Source organism: Cucurbita pepo, chromosome LG01 (assembly GCF_002806865.2).
Source record: "Cucurbita pepo subsp. pepo cultivar mu-cu-16 chromosome LG01, ASM280686v2, whole genome shotgun sequence".
Classification (NCBI taxonomy): domain Eukaryota; kingdom Viridiplantae; phylum Streptophyta; class Magnoliopsida; order Cucurbitales; family Cucurbitaceae; genus Cucurbita; species Cucurbita pepo.
Window position 1 is genome coordinate 1,870,622 of NC_036638.1, and position 19,128 is coordinate 1,889,749.

General features: G+C 35.1%; 5 protein-coding genes across 5 annotated transcripts; 1 reads left to right on the forward strand and 4 right to left on the reverse strand.

Moving 5' to 3' along the window:
- LOC111789779 (cyclin-U4-1-like) lies at positions 1–1,412 on the forward strand. The gene is made up of 2 exons (XM_023670468.1): positions 1–698; positions 908–1,412. The coding sequence occupies exons 1-2, from the start codon at positions 349–351 to the stop codon at positions 1,149–1,151; spliced, it is 594 nt and encodes a 197-aa protein (XP_023526236.1). The 5' UTR covers positions 1–348; the 3' UTR covers positions 1,152–1,412.
- Positions 1,413–1,541: 129 nt separating this feature from the next.
- Positions 1,542–2,202, reverse strand: LOC111807856 (putative glycine-rich cell wall structural protein 1). The gene has a single exon (XM_023693720.1). The coding sequence runs from the start codon at positions 2,162–2,164 to the stop codon at positions 1,706–1,708; it is 459 nt and encodes a 152-aa protein (XP_023549488.1). The 5' UTR covers positions 2,165–2,202; the 3' UTR covers positions 1,542–1,705.
- Positions 2,203–4,559: 2,357 nt separating this feature from the next.
- Positions 4,560–8,230, reverse strand: LOC111796843 (glutamate dehydrogenase 2). Its single transcript, XM_023679624.1, has 9 exons — positions 7,884–8,230; positions 7,594–7,707; positions 6,664–6,885; positions 6,480–6,554; positions 6,269–6,385; positions 5,924–6,174; positions 5,772–5,847; positions 5,603–5,689; positions 4,560–4,988 (listed from the first exon to the last, which is right to left on the reverse strand). The coding sequence occupies exons 1-9, from the start codon at positions 7,989–7,991 to the stop codon at positions 4,803–4,805; spliced, it is 1,236 nt and encodes a 411-aa protein (XP_023535392.1). The 5' UTR covers positions 7,992–8,230; the 3' UTR covers positions 4,560–4,802.
- A 4,764-nt stretch (positions 8,231–12,994) lies between these two features.
- On the reverse strand, positions 12,995–14,695 carry LOC111796835 (tyrosine--tRNA ligase, chloroplastic/mitochondrial). Its single transcript, XM_023679611.1, has one exon. The coding sequence runs from the start codon at positions 14,592–14,594 to the stop codon at positions 13,119–13,121; it is 1,476 nt and encodes a 491-aa protein (XP_023535379.1). The 5' UTR covers positions 14,595–14,695; the 3' UTR covers positions 12,995–13,118.
- A 424-nt stretch (positions 14,696–15,119) lies between these two features.
- LOC111796848 (mediator of RNA polymerase II transcription subunit 31-like) lies at positions 15,120–18,597 on the reverse strand. The gene is made up of 6 exons (XM_023679635.1): positions 18,360–18,597; positions 18,093–18,190; positions 16,892–16,988; positions 16,734–16,812; positions 16,260–16,535; positions 15,120–15,733 (listed from the first exon to the last, which is right to left on the reverse strand). The coding sequence occupies exons 1-6, from the start codon at positions 18,407–18,409 to the stop codon at positions 15,719–15,721; spliced, it is 615 nt and encodes a 204-aa protein (XP_023535403.1). The 5' UTR covers positions 18,410–18,597; the 3' UTR covers positions 15,120–15,718.
- Between the last annotated feature and the right edge of the window lie 531 nt (positions 18,598–19,128).

Genomic DNA, 19,128 nt, shown 5'->3' on the forward strand with positions numbered 1-19,128 from the left:
CTTTCAAACTCGAAAGTTGTCGTTGTTTACTCCCGCAAGTCAGAGAACGGTGGAGATGAAGGAGGACACTAAACGGAACCTATCACCAGCAAATGTCCCATACATCTCGAGAGATAGAGAAGGAGGAGAACACTAAGCGGGACCTATCACCAGCGAATATCCCATACATCTCGACGAGAGGCCTATCGAGAAAAACCTCCTCCCATAAATGAACACACACACACACAAAACCCAATACATTTCAACACAAAAAGCCAAGAAAAAACAAAAAAAAAAAAAAACTGAGCTGTACTTATTCTCCACCCAATTCAAGTCCCTTCAAAAGCTCAACAACTTGGAGCTCCATCAATGGCAGACTTAGATCACCATAATCAAATGGCCGTTCCAATTCCCAAAGTCATCACTTTCCTGTCCTCCCTTTTGCAGAGGGTGTCGGAGTCCAATGATCAAAGCCATCAGCTTCATAGCGCGGCTAAAGTTTCAGCCTTTCATGGCTTGACAAAGCCCACCATTTCGATCCAAACCTACTTGGAGAGGATATTTAAGTACGCTAATTGCAGCCCCAGCTGCTTCGTCGTGGCTTATGTTTATCTTGATCGGCTCGCTCAGCGCCACCCTTCTTTGCCCATTGATTCCTTCAATGTTCATCGGCTTCTCATTACCAGTGTTCTTGTTTCCGCCAAGTTCTTGGATGACTTGTAAGCATATATATATATATATATATATATTTATAATTTATTCAATTGGGTTCTTATTATTCCTCGTCTACTTGATTTTCGGATTGAGTTCGGTTCGGAGTCTCGGGTTTTGGGTCTCGGGTTTCGATCCTTCTTATGTTAAAATGTTTGATAGAATATTAAATTTTTATTTTTTTTTTCTTTGTTTTTATAATTTTTTTTATTTTCAGGTGTTACAATAATGCTTACTATGCGAAAGTGGGTGGAATAAGCAGGGTGGAGATGAACCTTCTTGAAATCGATTTCTTATTTGGTTTAGGGTTCCAACTTAACGTGACACCGAACACTTTTCACACTTACTGTTCTTATCTCCGACCGGAAGTGTTATCGACGCAATCCAATCTTCCGATCCCCATAAAATTTTATTCCTTTCCCGAAGATGAAGCGTCTCATCATAAACAATTGATAGCTTAAATCACATGAAATGATCGATTAGAAGCAATCGTGGCATGGCACAACGGCCTCTCCCTCGGCTTTGAGCTGGGGATGTGGACCTTTTTGGGCTTTAATGTGGGCTTTTTTTGGGCCCAAGAACCCACCCTAATTTTTGCCTCTCTTGTAGTTGGACATTTTTGCCCTCCATGTCTGTTGTGTAGAATTGTATTTTGGTTGTTTGTGAGTATAAATATTGTAATTTTTGTTTAATTCAATCTATTTGTGAAAATTTAAATGTTCGTATTAAAAAAGTTTTGAGTAAATTTTAATATTTATGAACACAATAATAAATTATATTTATTTACCATATAATTTAAATTAATTTAAATATGTTTTTATTAAATATAATTAGTTTAAGTAATTTGCATATACAATATAATACAGACTATAATATAGTTATAAGGCTAATTCATAAACTATATATTATAGAGATATTAGAGCTACATACGATTAATGTCTTACATATTTATATAATTATTATTATTCTATATGTCTATTGACATATATTTTTTCTACTAGGGCTTGTTTTTGTCCTATGAATTAGTGGCGGAACGATATTCGCTGTCGCTCGAACGGCTGTATCCGCCGCCATTCCCGCCGCCTCCAGAGTTGCCATAGCCACTTCCGAACCCATATCCACTACTGTGGGCACCACCACCCCCGCTTCCATATCCCCATCCCGAGCCCGATCCCGATCCCGATCCAAATCCATATCCATAACCTTTTCCGAATCCGTTTGAGGATCGGCCCGAACCCGAGCCGTAACCCCAGCCACTCCCTGGGCTGGACCCCCAACCCCAATTATAGTTCCAATTAGGGCCATGGGAAGAGCCATAGCCGCCAGTGGGGTTCCCACCTCCATTTCCGTTGGGTCCCCAAGACATGCCGGGAAAGTTTAGCAGTTTCCGGCTATGATCGCGGCGGCTGACGGCGGAGGAAGCTGTGATGAATAAGAGGAGAAAGATGAGATGAAATGTTGATGGTTTTTTCATGTTTTTATTGAGAGATTTGAAGAAATTATTAATTCTGGTTTACAGGTAGTGGTTGGGTTGTGGCATTTTATAGTGGGACAATTTATTTATTTATTATTATTTATTATTTATTATTTATTATTTATTATTTATTTATTATTTAATTTTTATTTCTTTTTGTGAGTGCACGCCCATACTCCACAATTTTACCCTAAAAAGACATAATTAAACAACGTGTTTTTAGCATTAAAGGTATAAAGATGCCAAAACAACTAATTAAAAAAACAAATCGCTTTTTTATGAGGAAATTAAATAATGAATTAATTTGGATAATATATAAAAATTAATTTTAATTTACAAAATTTAAAATTACGTAACAACAGTTAATTTTTTTTTAAAAAAAATAGAATTACTTACTTTTATAATTTTTTAGTAATGGTATTTATCATATTTTATTTCATAAAAATTAAAGATTTTTTCTATTTCTATGGGAACAAAATGAAGTAATGGGCATAAATATTAGAGAAAATTGGAATAATTTCTATTTTTTGGAAATTCCACAATAAATAAATAAATAAAATGCTAAATCCTATGCCCATAAATTAAATTTAAATATTTTATAGGTTACTATATTATAAACTAGGGAAGAAAATAAATTCCTTCATGACAGTGAAATTAACACCTCATTTTAAGCTAACCAAGTTCAATGGTGGTGGGCGCCATTGAGCTTTAACGGCCCATTCCAATGAAGCCACGTGGACCAAAGACGGAACAGAATTGGACCGTCACGGAATTTATTACACCCGCTTTTTTTTGGGTGAGGATAATTTGTGCCGTGATCTGCTGAGTGGAAAATACAGGTAATGACTTTGACTTCCACGTTCTTTGGTTGGACGGTTGTGATTCTCTTTAAATATTCAATCTCGCCACTCTATTATCTTGCCACGTGTATTCCACCACGTCGTTTTAAAAAAATATTGTTATTTTTCCATAGTGATGATTCTATTAGATGTGTGGCTATGATTCTTTTTATGCTCTAGAGTGGACAAAAATATCTAAAAAGTTTATTATTTTAATTAGATTTTTACCATTTTAATTAAGGTTATAATACTATGTTTTAATATAATTATTTGTTTACTGTTAATATATTTTTTTAAAGGGAATGGATAATTATTGTTTGGATCAAAGTATAAGAATTGGTTATGTTAATTGATGTTAACTACAGAGATAAAAGACCATAATTAAGCATAATTTAAGGTTTAGACATGTAATTAATTTTTCTTATCCAAACATTTGTGACTTTACTTTATTTGAATGGAAAAAAACCCGCCTTTTCAATTATTTAAATGCTAGTGGATTATGTAATGATGAGTTTAACATGTTTTACGGTTTGATGTCTCTTCAAATTAAAATTTTAAAATTAAGACCATATAACTTTTATTTAAAAAAAGGTTTGCAAAATTAAAGTTTTTGTAACGGCCTAGATTCATAGGTAGCAGATATTGTCTTCTTTGGACTTCCCCTTAAGGCTTTAAAACGCGTATGCTAGGGGAAGGTTTCCACACCTGGGACACTAGCAGATATTGTCCGGTTTCCACACCTGGGACACTAGCAGATATTGTCTGGTTTCCACACATGGAACACTAGCAGATATTGTCCTCTTTGGGTTTCCATACCTGGGACACTAGCAGATATTGTCCTCTTTGGGTGATATTGTCCTCTTTGGGTGATATTATCCTCTTTGGATTTCCATACCTAGGACACTAGCAGATATTGTCCTCTTTGGGTGATATTGTCCTCTTTGGGTTTCCATATATTGTCCTCTTTGGGTGATATTGTCCTCTTTGGGTTTCCATACCTGGGACACTAGCAGATATTGTCCTCTTTGGGCTTCCTTCCCAACCAATGTGAGACATCATAAGCACGTATTATAACTAGTTGAGTTATGATCATATTAGTTATCTGTGAATATGTACCCCTTCCACCCGAAGAAGAGATCCTAGTTCAGAATTTCAACTGAAAGGAATAGAGCACTGAAAATGTCGAGAATCTAGGGCACAAAAAAACACATGGCCAAGGTTGGGTGCCCTAATTAGTTGAAAATTATTGTTGTTTAAGGCCCCAAATCCATGTGGGTGTCCTCTAAATTCATCCACTTGAGCCATTTTCTAACCAACCCATTAAGTGGGGCCCATTTTGAGCCCTCCTTTTTTAATGGGCCCAAACTATTTGCATTTCAAAGGATAACTTTGAGCTCCACTATGGCCCAACAACAGCATTCCCTACTACTCTCTCTTAAATTCTTCTCTATTTATTTTATTTTATTTCATTTCATTTCATTTATTAAATTAAATATGTAATATGATGTTCTTATAGTCCAAGATAATTTAATTTAATTTAATTTAAAAGAAAAGTGAAGAAGTAATCAGAATTTATTAAATTTTCATTGATAGACATAATGTAACAACAATAGAATTAAGACATGTTACAAATTACCACGCTGAAAGAAAAATTAAGTTTCAACAGTTTATGCTAATCCAATCTGTGTATGCTTTTTCATAAGTTGAAGAAAATCAAATAGAACTAAATACTAGTAGAAGTTAGATCCAACCTTATGCTTTCTTCCGTGGTGATAGACAAGTTTATCGTCTATTATAAATTAAGCTTCCCAACCTCGAAGAAGCGTGGCACGTGCGACTCGGTTTACGCCCAACGTGAAAGCGCCCATTCGCAGGTTGCAGTCGTGGGACTTGCACATGTTCTTTATGTTGTGAAATGCTTTGGTCATGTACTTTTGTAGCTCACTGTTTACTTTGTCTTCATCCCACATGAACCCTTGAATGTTCTGCAGATTTAAGTACAATGATGTTATTGTTAGTTATACGTCGTCTGCATAATCTCTAAACCACGGGAGACTCCCCGTTAGATATCTATTTAGTTTTTGAAAATTAAGCTTATAGCTACTACTTCCATTCATGATATCGTTATCTACCAGAGCGTCAAATATTGTAATTGATTCCAATAACATAACAAACCGTTTAACTACAACAGCTCAAACCCACTACTAGCAAATATTGTTATTCTTGGGCTTATGAGCTTCCCCTCAAGGCTTTAAAATGCGTCTACCAGAGAGAGGTTTCCACACCCTTGTAAGGAATGCTTCGTTCTCCTCTCCAACCGATGTGGGGTCTCACAATCCACCCCTTAGGAGCCCAGATCCTCGCTGACACACCACCCGGTGTCTAGCTCTAATACCATTTGTAACAGCCCAAGCCCACCGCTAGCAGATATTGTCCTCTTTAGACTTTCCCCTTAATGCTTTAAAAGGCATCTACTAGGGAGAGGTTTCCACACCCTTATAAGGAATGCTTCGTTTCTCTCTCCAACCATCGTGGGCCTTACATTAACCATCCAACCAAGAACTACTAGGAAAAACATGTCTTGTTTTGGTTTTGTTACCTGAACCCACTCGAAGTAGCTTACAGTCACTCCACCGGCATTCGCATATATGTCGGGTAGAATTATGACGCCCTTCTTAGATAGGATCTGCAGCAATGAAGATTAAGAGATCAGAAACCAATGCTGGTTGTTTATGGTTTGGAAAAACGTGTCTTTATTGGCTAGTTACCTCATCTGCATCAGGATCTGTGGGGTGATTTGCTGCCTCAACGATAAACTTGGCTTTCACTTCACCAGCATTTTCCCTGTAAACAACAAAAAAAACATTTATAACCATAGAGATTGGCCATTGTAAGATTGAAATTTCAGGACAGAACAAACCTGTTTAGAACTCCCCCTAAGGCACAAGGGATAAGAACATCGCAATCATGTATGAGTAGCTCGTTTGGATCCATACTATCTGCACCTTGAAAGTTCACTAGGCTTCCAGTGCTTTTTTTGTGCATGTGAAGCTCTTGAATGTCGATACCGTTCGGATTCGTTACTGCACCGGTGATATCACTTATTGCAACGACCTTTCCACCTTTCTCATGAATGAGCTTCGATGCCCAATATCCCACATTTCCAAAACCCTGTAATTTTTTAGTTGCAAATGGTCAGTACCTTGTATATGGAAAAGAAGGCAATGTGCAACAAAAGAGGCAAGAATTAACATGTTTCAAGTACCTGAATAGCAAAAGTCATGTTCTTGATCTGTTTTCCATGCTCAGCAAGTAAAGCCTCTGTTGCAAAAACAACACCACGGCCGGTTGCGGCTTCTCTACCAAGTGATCCACCCAGGTCCTTAAATTTCAAAGGCACAAAGTCAGTAAGAGATTAACAGAAGAAATACTTGAAGATTGGAAGCTCATGGGATTTGATATATTTAAGGACTTACTATGGGCTTTCCAGTGACAACAGCAGGCGAGTGGCCATGAAATTTTGAGTATTCATCCAAAATCCATGCCATAGTCTGCAAACATCATCTCAGAATATGAGACTAACTTCATAGGATTCAGAGTACTAAATGAATTCAAGCATTACAGAAAAAACATGACCAAGCAGCAATCAGTAGTTCGAACCTGTGCATTTGTGCCCATATCTGGAGCTGGAACATCAGTATGAATTCCAATGAGATCATGAATCTTTTGTGTAAACACACGGGTCAACCGCTCGAGTTCGCTGTTACTCAACTCCCTCGGGTTGCAGCCAATGCCACCCTTTGCACCACCATATGGGATATCAGCAACAGCAGTCTTCCATGTCATTAATTGAGCCAAAGCATTCACTTCATCGGGATCAACCTTTTCAGACAAACCATTCATCTCAAAACCAAAATAAATAATGAAGTTCAAGAAGACATTTCCTCATTTAAGTCATAGAACTTTTCTCTTGTCTTAACATGTTTAAACAAATCAACTATACAGAATGGTTTTTCATTTCTTTTGACAAGGATACAATTTAGAGGACAGGGGATTTGAACAGAAGTACATCACATCAAGTTGAATTTGTTAGTTGAACCCAAGATTGCTTGATATGTATTTTAGGAATTAGTAATGCCAAAATGTTTGAACCTTCAATAAGGCTCAAAGAATCAAATTCAACGAATATCAAGAAATCGTGTAAAAATGCATATATGACAATCAAATTGACTGACCAGAGCTCTGATGCCAAAGGCATATATTGAGGACTATATTAATGGCCATCAATTCTAAACAGTACCCTTATTGCAACTTGTAAAAGTATAAATTTAGGCTATTTTGTATATTTTCAACAAAGGATAAACTTACAAAAATAAAAATAAAAAATCAACTTATAGGAAAAATATTTTAAAATTTACACTTTTTGCCTTTTGGACTTCCATTAAGGGTATTGGAAACAAGGATTATGTCTAAATCTATCTTCTACTTTTGAGCTTAAACGATCAATTTCTTAATCAAATGAAGAGATAAATATGCAAAATCTCTCAATTAGAGAGGAAAAAAAAAAGTAGTGAAAGAGAGAACAAAAACCTCAGGATGATATCTGATCCCTCCTTTCATGGGGCCACGAGCATTGTCGTGTTGCACTCTGAACCCGACGTACGACACCAAGCTTCCATCGTCCTTTGGAATCGTGCACTCCACCTGTTCTCCAAACGCCACATTCAAGTCCAAATCAATCAAGCAATAAAATCAACGGAACGATCTACCGATCGTCTTCGATTCACAAATCAGGAAACACGAAAAAGCGATTTTACCGAGAAACAACCAAAAACAAGCCAGAAAATCAAAATAAAACAGTTTCAGAATAGAATACAAACCTTGATCTCTCTAAACGGAATCAAAAGGCTCTTCTCGAGCTTGGAATCCAATCCAAGAATCCGAGCAGCATGGCGGAAATTTCTGTTCGTTGCTGCGAGAGCATTCATCGCAACTACTAATGGAACGACTCTGAGAGAAAATTGAAACAGAGATTCGCGAAAAACGAACGGAAGATAGAAAAATCTCAAGTCGATTGAGTAAAAACGAAGATGAATCAAGGGAGAAAGGTATGGAATGATAGAAAGAGAGAGCAAAATGAGATAATTTTATAGGCTGCGATCTGAGACGAGTCCTAGTAGGCAGTAGTCCTAATCCCCGAAGGAAGACGAAGCTGAATTGGTCCAAAAACGAATTCTTAATAGTTTAGGGGCCTTTCTCTAATTAATTATTATTTTTTTTTTCCCGGTAATTTGGATCTTGCCATTAAAACCTGTAAATATTCTGACTCCCAATTCCGGATTTTNTCTTTTTTTTTTTTTTTTTTTTTTTTTTTTTTAAATTTTAAAAACTTTATAAATAATTTTTAAACACAATACATTGAAAATTTATTTAAAATTATGTATTTTTTAAATATAAAATATTTTTAATTCACAATTAAATATTTTTTTACAACAAAAATGGAATATGAGAAATTAAATTTTTTACTTCAAAATTCAAAAATCACTATTAAACTAAAATGGGATTAATAAATTGAAATAATTTAGTTGTGATTAAGTTAAAACCCTATTTTTTAATTCTATGAATCCTTAAAACACAATATTTTTAATTTTTCGAACTAAATAAAAACAATATTTTTAAGTTAGAAAGCTACCCAAAAAATTAGTAAAAAATAAAATAAGTAAATGACTCAAAGTAACATTTTTTTAGCGTAAAAATTATAAATTCTATATAAATTTAAGATATAATTGGAAAAAATTCGAAGTTTATGATAAAAAAATTAAAGACGAGAATATAATAATTCAAACGGAATAACTATATTTATATCTATTCCACCGCTCTTTTAATCATAAAGTTTAATTTTATTCGTTACCGATATGGAAAGTTACCATTTAAAAAATAAAAATAAAATAAATTAAAATAAGCTAAAGAGAAAGATGCCTTGGTCTGAATTTATTTTTCAAGCCAGTTTCAATGTCTCTTCTGAAAGTTTTTTTTTTTATTAAATTAATTTTTAATCTAGATTTGTAATTTAAGCAATTAAGCATAAATAGTTTTTATTTATTTTAATTTTTAAATATCTAAAATCAAATGAAAAGACCAACTTGTCAACGACGACCCATATATGCAGCAGCCATGAATATGGGTAATGGGAGCCAACGACTCAGATCCACGTGGCGTTGACACGTCACCACCTAGTCATTATCCATAAAAATAAAATAAAATAAAGGCTAACACGTTGTCTGTTCTGATCACTAAACCAAAAAAGGAATTAACAAAGTAAAACCCGTTTTCAGAGCGCTGCATAGATATGACGTGGCAACGCACCGACTCTCTGGAAAGGGGCGGATGGGTAATTTTAATAATTTTAATAGATTTAAATTAAATTATATTCATTAGATTAATTAAAAACGATTAAATAAAATGAAATAAAAAATTAATTTGTGCTCTATTATTTATTTATTTATTTATTTATTATTATTACATGTATGTGCATGTTATAATTTTAAAAATATTTTTCAATGCAATTATTAATTATTAATATTTTATTTTTGTAATGTTTGAATAATGGATAACGTGGCTCTTTGAGTTTTGAAAGGCTACAAAAAAATCAATTTCATTTCCAATACTTAATTAAATAAATAAATAATATTTTTATAATAAGTTTAAAAAATAATTTAAATAGGCATTGGAATCAAACTCAAACTCTAGCATTCCAAGCTGGAATTTACGCACTTACCCACCCCTATTTGTTTATTTTTAGAGATATGGAAGGGTATTAATGTAATTTCAACCAAAAGAACTCATAAAATATTTTATATTATTGAGCGTGCTTATCGAAACAATTACTAAGAGAGGTTTCGTTATTTTTGTCAATTGGTCTGAGATCATAATATAAACCTAGTTAAACGTCAGGTAAACTCTTAGATTTGTCTCGATATCGGAAAAATAAAAGTAATATAAGGCGACAAACAAGTATAGCTCTATATGTAAGAGTCGGTCTCGTTCAAGGGGAGGTAACAAATGGTATTTTATGGCATCTAGACAATATGGGTGCTTAAATGGTATTTTGTTCGAGATGAGTCGATGTTAATAAAAATTGACTAAGACACGTGGAGTTGACTTATCGTTTCGAATATTATTTATTAGTTAAATTATATATTTAGTTTTTGGATAAATAAGTTTTTCAATTAAATTATTGAAAGAAATTTGGAAATTAAATTATTAAATTAGTTTTTCAAACTCAAAATTAAAATTAATTTTTTAACCTAACCAATATAATGTTTTTTTTTTTTTACTATGAAAAACATTTATTATTATTATTATTATTATTATTAGTGTACAAACAAAATGGATTTGATTAAAAAACTTTATAATAAAAAAATTAATTATTTTATATTAAATAAACATATGTTGCTTGAGGGAATGAAATTCATGTAAACCAAACAAACGACTAAAGAAGGGCGTGAAAATTATGACAACATTATTTTCAAATTTTAATTTTTAATTTATTTTTACTTGAAATGTCAAATTCTAATTTGAATTTATTTTTAAATATGATTTTTAATAATCCTTAATTTCACAGTCACACCCTATTCATTGAACGACATTGCATTTCAGTTATAACAATATTACTCTTTTCCATTGGGACACATCTCCTTAAATCTTTTTATTGAAAAATAATTATTTTTTTTCATTTTTTTTTTAATCTCGAAACTTAATTATAATATAAATTAAATTTTAAACTGTAAGAGAGAGTATTATTGAAAGTTTAAAAGAGTGAATAATTGTAAATAGTAATTTAAAATAAATTAATTAAATTTTATAGCGTAATAATTGTACTTCACCTATAGGAAGGATTGAATGTCAACAATTTGACTAAATGAAAGAATTTGATCACATTTTGATTTGTTTTTCTCATTTTTCTAAATTTATATTTACATTATTTATTTTTATTTTTTCAAAAGTCTTTATTTTGAAATTCTAGGTTTTTTCTTTAAAAATAATTGATTTATGTTTTATTGAAAATAATTTTTACAATATTGGCCACATCTTTAAAACATTTTATTTAAATATAGTTGTTGAACATATTTGACTTTTGGTTTAGCTTTCAAAATCAAAAAATAAAACATAGAATTTATTAGCAAATAAATTCATTAGAAATTTTTATTAAAAAAAATTACTTTTTTTAATTAAAAATATTGATAGTAACAAGTGTTCATGGGTTGGGCTTCGTCGGGTTTGAACATTTTTAGACCCAATCTCATTGACGTTAATTTTTCTAACCAAATATCGGGGTTGGTAAGTTAGCGTTATTCAACTTATTTATACAATATATTTTTTAATAGAAGTATAAATATCTATTAATTTGCAATTGAATTTCGAAAATTTAAATTACAAAGATCTAATATTTTATTGAAAAATAAATAATTATAGAATTAAATAGAAATTTCAATATATATTAAAATTAATAATAAGTCCGAGTTGTTTCGGTTCAACACATAATTTTATTTATTTATTTATTTAAACTCATCCTAACTCAAGTAAGTAGATGACTCAACTAGAGTTAAGTTGGATTATCCGAGGCCTTTTGAACACCTCTAATCATAATTGTTAATGCATCAATCCTAATGGCTCGTAATCTCAAGAGACATAAAATGTCCTAAGAATTCCTTAAGAATTCCTTGATGCTAAATGTGGTTAAAATTCGAGTGAGTATCGTATACGTTAACAGAAGCTTGCCATAAACCGACTCGATCATCTAGAGTTATCAGCACAAACTGACTCGGAACGAAAAAAACTAGCAAATCTTAATTCATACTCAAAGGGAAAATGAACACTAATTTAAACCAACATGCCCCTTTTCTTTCCTGTTTTGTTACCAAATCTTATGAACTTATGAACAAAATTGAAACACAATCTTCCACCTCCCTGGTTTCTTTCTAAGATCCCTTCTAGTTTATTGCAACAGTTTCATTAACTATCTACAAAAGCAGAGCGAATCACGCTATATAGAATCGAGTTGCTATACACGAACAGAACGGGATAAACGAGTTATTAGCAAATGAACAATTTATCAGAAAAACCCACAATGAAGAAATATCCAAATCCTAACATCTGTTTTCTTTGATTTGTTAGAAGCTAACTAAGCAATCCGTGTAGACAGATTATGACTTTCTAACCATATTCTCCGTCGTGGAACTCGACCAATATGACTTAGGATTTAAGATCTTTCTTTTACCAACCTTGATACTCAAAATTTTGTAAATACATATCTCACATAGTGTACTCTCATAGTCACGTGAGAGCTAAGATTTAGAAGAGTCATGATGCGACCGAGGAGTATAGTGCATCATCCAACACACCAAAAATGTACATTCAAGCTAAGGTGAGACATATGCAAGGTTTGAGAGAACGAGGTGACACAAGTATCGAAAACAAGCTCAAAGAGGGCCAAGTAGGGCCCGGGTCATAATCTTTAAAATCAGGGTTTCAATATGAATTTCGGCACGTGGCTCTAGAGTTAAGTCTGTCTATATGAAAGATGACTCTATATTTCTGTTTTTGGTTCTCGATTTTATAAGAAACGAGCCATTTGATCGGTTTGGTTGGAGCAAAACCGCTGCACATTCAAGAACAAAGCTACTGATCTTGATTCTTTACCTAACACTATCTCTTGTAACTCATCTTTCTAACAGATATCTCTTTCTACTTCTCTACTTCTACTTCTCTTTCACCAACTGTTTCTCTGATTTGTTAAAAGTTAGCAGATAGGTAACCCTAAAGCAACAATTAAGCGATAAAACGTACCGATAAGTTATAATTGCTCGATGAAGTAATGGACCGGTCGATCAATTTAAACCTGCAGCCGTCCCTCCTTACTTGGCATATCAGCATGTATCTGAAAGAATTACTTCCAGAGCTGCAAACAAATTCACTCATACTCAAAATCGTCAATTCGAAGATCGGGGCCTCAACGGTAAACTTGAAATAGTTTAACACAAAATTTCATCCAAAAGTTAATAATATAAGACATGTTGGTTAGGAAATAATGAGCTGTTTCTGAATCAGCTCGGTTATGATATCCTCACAACCATCTTGTTCTTCTTTCCTGCAGATAAAAGTAGAACTTTCCCATCAATAATGTCTATAGCTTCAATTTTTTTACTCTCAGAATCCACTCTACTGTTATTCAAATAGAGTCCCCCTTGCTTCAGCAAACGACGGGCAGCCGACTTGCTTTCGAGCAAACCAGACATAACTGCAAGATCGACAACCGAAAGATTCAACACTTGATCGTACTCCAACGAGCAGCATGGAACATCCTCACCAATCCCCACAATAGTCTTCCAATCCAACTTTGTCTCTGCTCCTGGTTTCAATGCTTCAGTGGCCTCAAGGGCCTCATTCAAACCATCTTCTCCATGAACAAATCGAGTAACTTCTTCGGCCAGCCGCCTCTGCGCCGTGTTCGGTACATATCCAGCGCTCGCCATTTGGTTTTCCAAGTCTTGAATCTCCTCAATATCCAAAAACGTGAGAATTCTGAGAAATCTAATCACATCTGCATCTGGGACACTGAAGAAATACTGATAAAACTTGTATGGAGATAACTTCGATGGCGAAAGCCAAATGGCGCCGTCTACGGACTTGCCAAATTTGGTGCCATCGCTCTTCAGAAGAAGAGGGAATGTCAAGCCATAAACGGCATCAGCCTGTGGCAAAATTTTCCTAATGAGCTCAGTCCCTGCAGTGATGTTCCCCCATTGATCACTTCCTCCAATCTGAACAGAAACGCCCTGGTTTTGATACAGATACAGAAAATCATATCCCTGCAAGAGCTGGTAAGTAAATTCAGTATAGCTCATTCCTTGATCCGATTCCAATCTCCTCTTAACGCTCTCCTTAGCCATCATCGTTCCTACTCTAGCAAACCGACCTACTTCTTTCAAGAAATCCAGAAATCTGAACTCCTTCCACCAGTCGTAATTATTAAGAATCACAAAATTAGAGCTAAAATTGGAATCCAAGCCCGAGTTCCCCAAAATTCTAGTTATAATATTTGTAATTCCGAGAGTGTTGGTCTCCAAGGTCTGGAGATCGAGCTCTGGCCGTTCAAGGCTCTTGCCTGAGGGATCGCCGACGCGGGCAGTGGCGCCGCCGATGAGAGCGACGGTGGTGTGGCCGCATCGGCGAAACCAAGAGAGGACGATGAGACCAAGAAGATTACCTAAATGTAAGCTCTCGGCGGTGGGGTCGAAGCCGCAATAGACCTTGAGAGGGCTGAGACAAGCAGAGCGGAGATTGTCGCTGGTGATGGACTCGAGAAGGCCGCGTTCTTCAAGAATTTCGACGACGTTGCGCCGAGAAGCGGTTTGGGGCTCGAGAGTGGAAGATTGGAGAGAACTTGCAGAGGAAGCGAGGCAGCTGAAAGTGCTTTTGAGGGAGAAGGTCAAAGAGGGCTTAGAGGAAATGATGGAATTGGAGAAGAAGAGGGTCCGCTGAGAGAGAAGGAAGGTTATGGAGCTCCGAGCAGAAGCAGCCATCGCCATTGTTGGAGTTCACTTCTTCGAGCGCTGCAGAGCTCTTTGGCTAACGCAATATCCCCAAACCAGAAAAAACACACTCAAGCTGACATCTTATTTTCATCACTCACCTTGTTGTATTTTAATCCCTAAATTTTGAATTTTATTGATTTTTCATTTTAAATTTATAATAATTTTGTTTTTTTTTAACAATTTAATCTCAATTTAAAATTTATTATAAAAATCATCAAATTAAGTATCAATTTTTTTTTATTAATTTCTCGGTAAACAAAATTAATTAAATCTTAATATTGTTATAAGTAAGAATTAAATTGTTTATAAACTAAACAATAATGAAATTAAATTAGTTATTTTTTATTTTAATTCCTAATTTCACATTAAAGAAATAAAAGTTTTAATTCCTAAATTATTTTTTACTTATATGTAAATAATTTAACAATTTCCCAAGTACCGATAATAAAATATATAATTTTTTAAATGATAACAAATATTTGAAATCAGTTATATACATTTATTTAAAGACCAAGAGAATACCGATATCTAAGAGACCTCATTTGGGCATATCATACCAATACGAAAAATAACATTACAACAAGATAACTTCCAAAGTAATCGAGGTACCTAAAACCTCTCCTTGAGATGCCACTCGAGCCGAAACCGCTAAACGATCTCCCTACTTATAACAAACTACCTTCACGACTTTTCTAGCTAATTACTAATATATCCTTACAACCGTCGTAATGTTACTAATTCTATCCTAATACCATTCGAACCACATACAACCACAATGTTTCATGTCAAGTCAGTTAAAGAAGGAGAGAGCGAAAGTTAGGGAAGGAACTGCTTACCACGGATTATAGGTGGATATAATAACCCGACATATCGGTAGGCAGTTTTTTTAAGGATTGCTTCGGAACATTTCATACTAATAACATGTAGAGCTTCTTCCATGAACATATTACTCGAACCGAAAAACATCGAGCTCGTGTAGCCTGTGTTTATGAGCTTCACAATGGAGATATTTTGCACGACCCCAAGTAACAGGAAAATTCATGGAAAGTACTTAAGTTTTGACATCAATGCAGATTACCTCACGAGCTGCTCCCGCATCCAGCCTAGTTTTGGCTAAACTACATACTTCTTTCCTGTCAAAAAGCAAAAGAAAAGAGAGTTTTTAAGGGGCAAAGGAAAATGCATGTATTCTAAACGCACTATGTAACAGCCTAAGCCCACTGTTAACAGATATTGTCCGCTTTGGCCCTTTACGTATGTATCGCCGTCAGCCTCACGATTTTAAAACATATATGTTAGGGAGAGGTTTCCACATCTTTATACAGAATGCTTTATTCTCCTCTCCAACCGATGTGGGATCTCATAATCCACTCCCCTTGGGAGCACAACGTCTTAACTGGCACACCGCTCGGTGTCTGGCTCTTATACCATTTGTAACAGCCCAAGTCCAAGCTCACTGCTAGTAGATATTGTCCGTTTTGGCCCGTTACGTATAGCCGTCAGCCTCAGGGTTTTAAAACGCATCTGTTAGGGAGAGGTTTACACACCCTTATAAGGAATGCTTCGTTTTTCTCTCCAACCGATGTGAGATCTCACAGAACACTAATAAGATTTTAAAAAAGAACCAAATAAATAAACAAATGAAATGCAACAGATTACATGTTTTCTCTTTCGTCGATCAATTGCTGCATTCTTCATGTCGTTCTTTGAAAGTCCGGATCCAGGGGGAATACCATACTGCATCGGCGAAAGGGCAGGTGTAGCAGCAGGAGAAGCTGCCATGGCAGGGGCTGTGGTAGGCACAGGTGCCTGAGATGGAGCAGAAACTGGGGGTGGTAGCGCAGCAGGTTCGGGAAATGATCGCGGTAAAATATGTTTCAAACGATTGTTCCTATAGTTCTTCCAGAAGTAAAATTGCTGCCTGTGTGCCAATTCCTAAGGCATTCCCAACAATGCAACTGTGTTAAAATACTAAGAAAAAGGAACTGGAAATATCAGCTCATAAAGATCAAACAGGTCAGGAAGCAAAAAAGTATCTATCATTAAATTTTATCTCATCAGCAAGTTCATGCCATTTGCAATAATAACATTCAGATCTCAAAAGGGAAGTTGAACAAAACAGCAGAAGTTAACCTTGTTGGCAGGATGAGCCATTGCACTTCGGAAGTTCGCATTTTGTAGAAGTTCAAGAAAAAAGAGACAATGAGGATACCTAGAAAACATTGATGTTAATACCAATAGCGTAATCAGTTCACGAAAAGCTTAACACGAGAGGGAAAGATCCGACTCACATTATATACTTAATATACTCCGGCTGTTGCCAATATTGAAGGTACTTCAAGTAACCGATAAAAGCTTCGTCCTCGAGGTAACGATTCTGAGCCAGATCTGCATAAAACTAGATGATCAGCATAAAAAGCATTTGTTCCAACAATTCAATGCCAGTGTGCATGCATTATTCATTAAGATGCAAATCCAAGTGAGTACATGAAGATACTACCCTAAAATTTTGTGTCATACTTCAGAAGTATATAGCCCAAACCCACCACTAGCGGATATTGTCCACTTTAGCCCGTTACATATCGTTGTTAGCCTCACAATTCTAAAACGCGTCTACTAGGAGGAGGTTTCCACACCCTTATAAGGAATGTTTCGTTCCCCTCTCCAACCAATGTGAGATCTCACAATCCACCCCCTTGGGGGCCCAGCATCCTCGTTAGCATACCATTTGTAACAACCCAAGCCCACCACTAGCAGATATTGTCCGCTTTGGTCCGTTACGTATCGCCGTCAACCTTACGGATTTAAACCCGTCTACTAGGGAGAGGTTGTCACACCCTTATAAGCAAGGACTCATTACTCTCTCCAACCAATGTGGGATCTCACAACTTCCGTCATAAGAGACCATATCATATCATCAAAAGAATAAAATTTATGGAACGATTATATGTCGAACCACATTATGGAATTGTACAATGCTAACACGTCTTACAAGGCAGAAAGATCAACAAGACGAGCATCGACCTCTGAGTTGATTAGGCTCATTAGATAAATTATATGATGATTTTGTAGGAACAACAGTAAGTTACAGCAGTAATCAGGCCTAAAAGTGAAAAATCTAGCTCATAAAGATGCAAATTTAAAAGGAACATTGGCTCTTAATGCCAAATCTGATATTTAGTAGTGATCTTTTTCTTTGAGCCATTTTCTTCCAGAATCTGTCTTCAGATTCGCTGTTGTCTTCAGTTACAGATTGAAGTAATTCTTTAACTACAACGAAACGAATCTAATGGATTTTTTTTTTTTTTTCCTTTTCTTAATTACTTTTTGATATTTTGATTGTTTCATTTTCTTAATCCCATCGTTTTGAGACATCTAATAGCTTTTCCCTCTATGCCACAGAGTTAGTATACAATCGCACACTCCAAGTTGAAGTTTCAGGCAACTGATATTTTCAATCGCACAGAAACCCTAAATTTTGGAAGAACGTACAGTGAATGTAGGTCGGATTGGCGAGACATTGAACGAATTCCAATTCGAGCAAGAACCGCTGCCGCCCGTCATCTGGATCCTTGTACACATTCGTAGGCCTGATAGTTATTTACCAAACAAAAAATAATCCATCAATCAACAGGCAGTCCTATAATCAATCCGTCGACAAAGTAGAAAAAACGAATTGAAGCTATAATCAAAATGAAAACAGTACTAAACAAAGAGTAAAAACGACAGAACACGAGAACGATCAAATAACACACTTACGATGATGGAGAATCAGCTGCTTCTTCGTTTAATCCATAATTAGAAGCCATGGAATATCTGACTCGTCGAACTGGAAGCTCGTTGACTAGAAGTCAAAATTCGAACCCCAAAAGATTGATGAACTTGCTAGCGGTCTGATCTCCTTCAAAGTTCTTCGCGGCAATGGCTACATTCACAACCCAGAGAGAAATTAACTCAAAATAATGAAATATGCCCACTAACTATGCTTTGGTGCAAGTATATATATATATATATATATATATTTTTTTTTTTTTAAAAAAAAATTTATTATTAGGTTCAAACACCATTTTAGGTCACAATAAAGTTTGATTTTATTGTTTGGAAAGAAAATTTAATAATGTAGGGTAGAAATGGGAATGGTATATATAAGTGTAAAATTGGCTTTATACTGAGTCTGTCGTATTCAAAAGAGCTTGCTTTGTGACGAAGTATTTAGCAATGCATGTGAAGCTCACTCGAGTTTGTTTTTCTGCTACCACTAGTCAGCCGTTCGGGAACTACAGCCCGACCCCTTCTCGAGAAATGGAGCTCCAACGAGTACTTATTGTAGAGGGTACTCGAGCATCGAGATTATCCAAGAGATTATCAGCTTGAGGTTTTAGGGTCCTTCGCATAATCTCTTACCATGTCTCGTCTTCAATAAGCCAAGAGCGAGCCATTATCGAAGATAGCTTTAAAATTGAAAGTTAAAAGAGAGATTTAACATATCCAAATATAATCATATTGGAAAGGGCAAAAGGGGGGGGGG

Coding starts and splice junctions, on each gene's coding strand:
- LOC111796843 (XM_023679624.1), bottom strand. CDS start 7,991: ATGAATGCTCTCGCAGCAACGAACAGAAATTTCCGCCATGCTGCTCGG. Junction 6,555..6,663: donor ATATGGGCACAAATGCACAG/GTTCGAACTACT, acceptor TGATGTTTGCAG/ACTATGGCATGGATTTTGGA. Junction 6,175..6,268: donor ACATGACTTTTGCTATTCAG/GTACTTGAAACA, acceptor AAAAAATTACAG/GGTTTTGGAAATGTGGGATA.
- LOC111796835 (XM_023679611.1), bottom strand. CDS start 14,594: ATGGCGATGGCTGCTTCTGCTCGGAGCTCCATAACCTTCCTTCTCTCT.
- LOC111796848 (XM_023679635.1), bottom strand. CDS start 18,409: ATGGCTTCTAATTATGGATTAAACGAAGAAGCAGCTGATTCTCCATCA. Junction 16,989..18,092: donor CAATCCGACCTACATTCACT/GTACGTTCTTCC, acceptor AGTTTTATGCAG/ATCTGGCTCAGAATCGTTAC. Junction 16,813..16,891: donor GAGTATATTAAGTATATAAT/GTGAGTCGGATC, acceptor AATGTTTTCTAG/GTATCCTCATTGTCTCTTTT.
- LOC111789779 (XM_023670468.1), top strand. CDS start 349: ATGGCAGACTTAGATCACCATAATCAAATGGCCGTTCCAATTCCCAAA. Junction 699..907: donor GCCAAGTTCTTGGATGACTT/GTAAGCATATAT, acceptor TTTTATTTTCAG/GTGTTACAATAATGCTTACT.
- LOC111807856 (XM_023693720.1), bottom strand. CDS start 2,164: ATGAAAAAACCATCAACATTTCATCTCATCTTTCTCCTCTTATTCATC.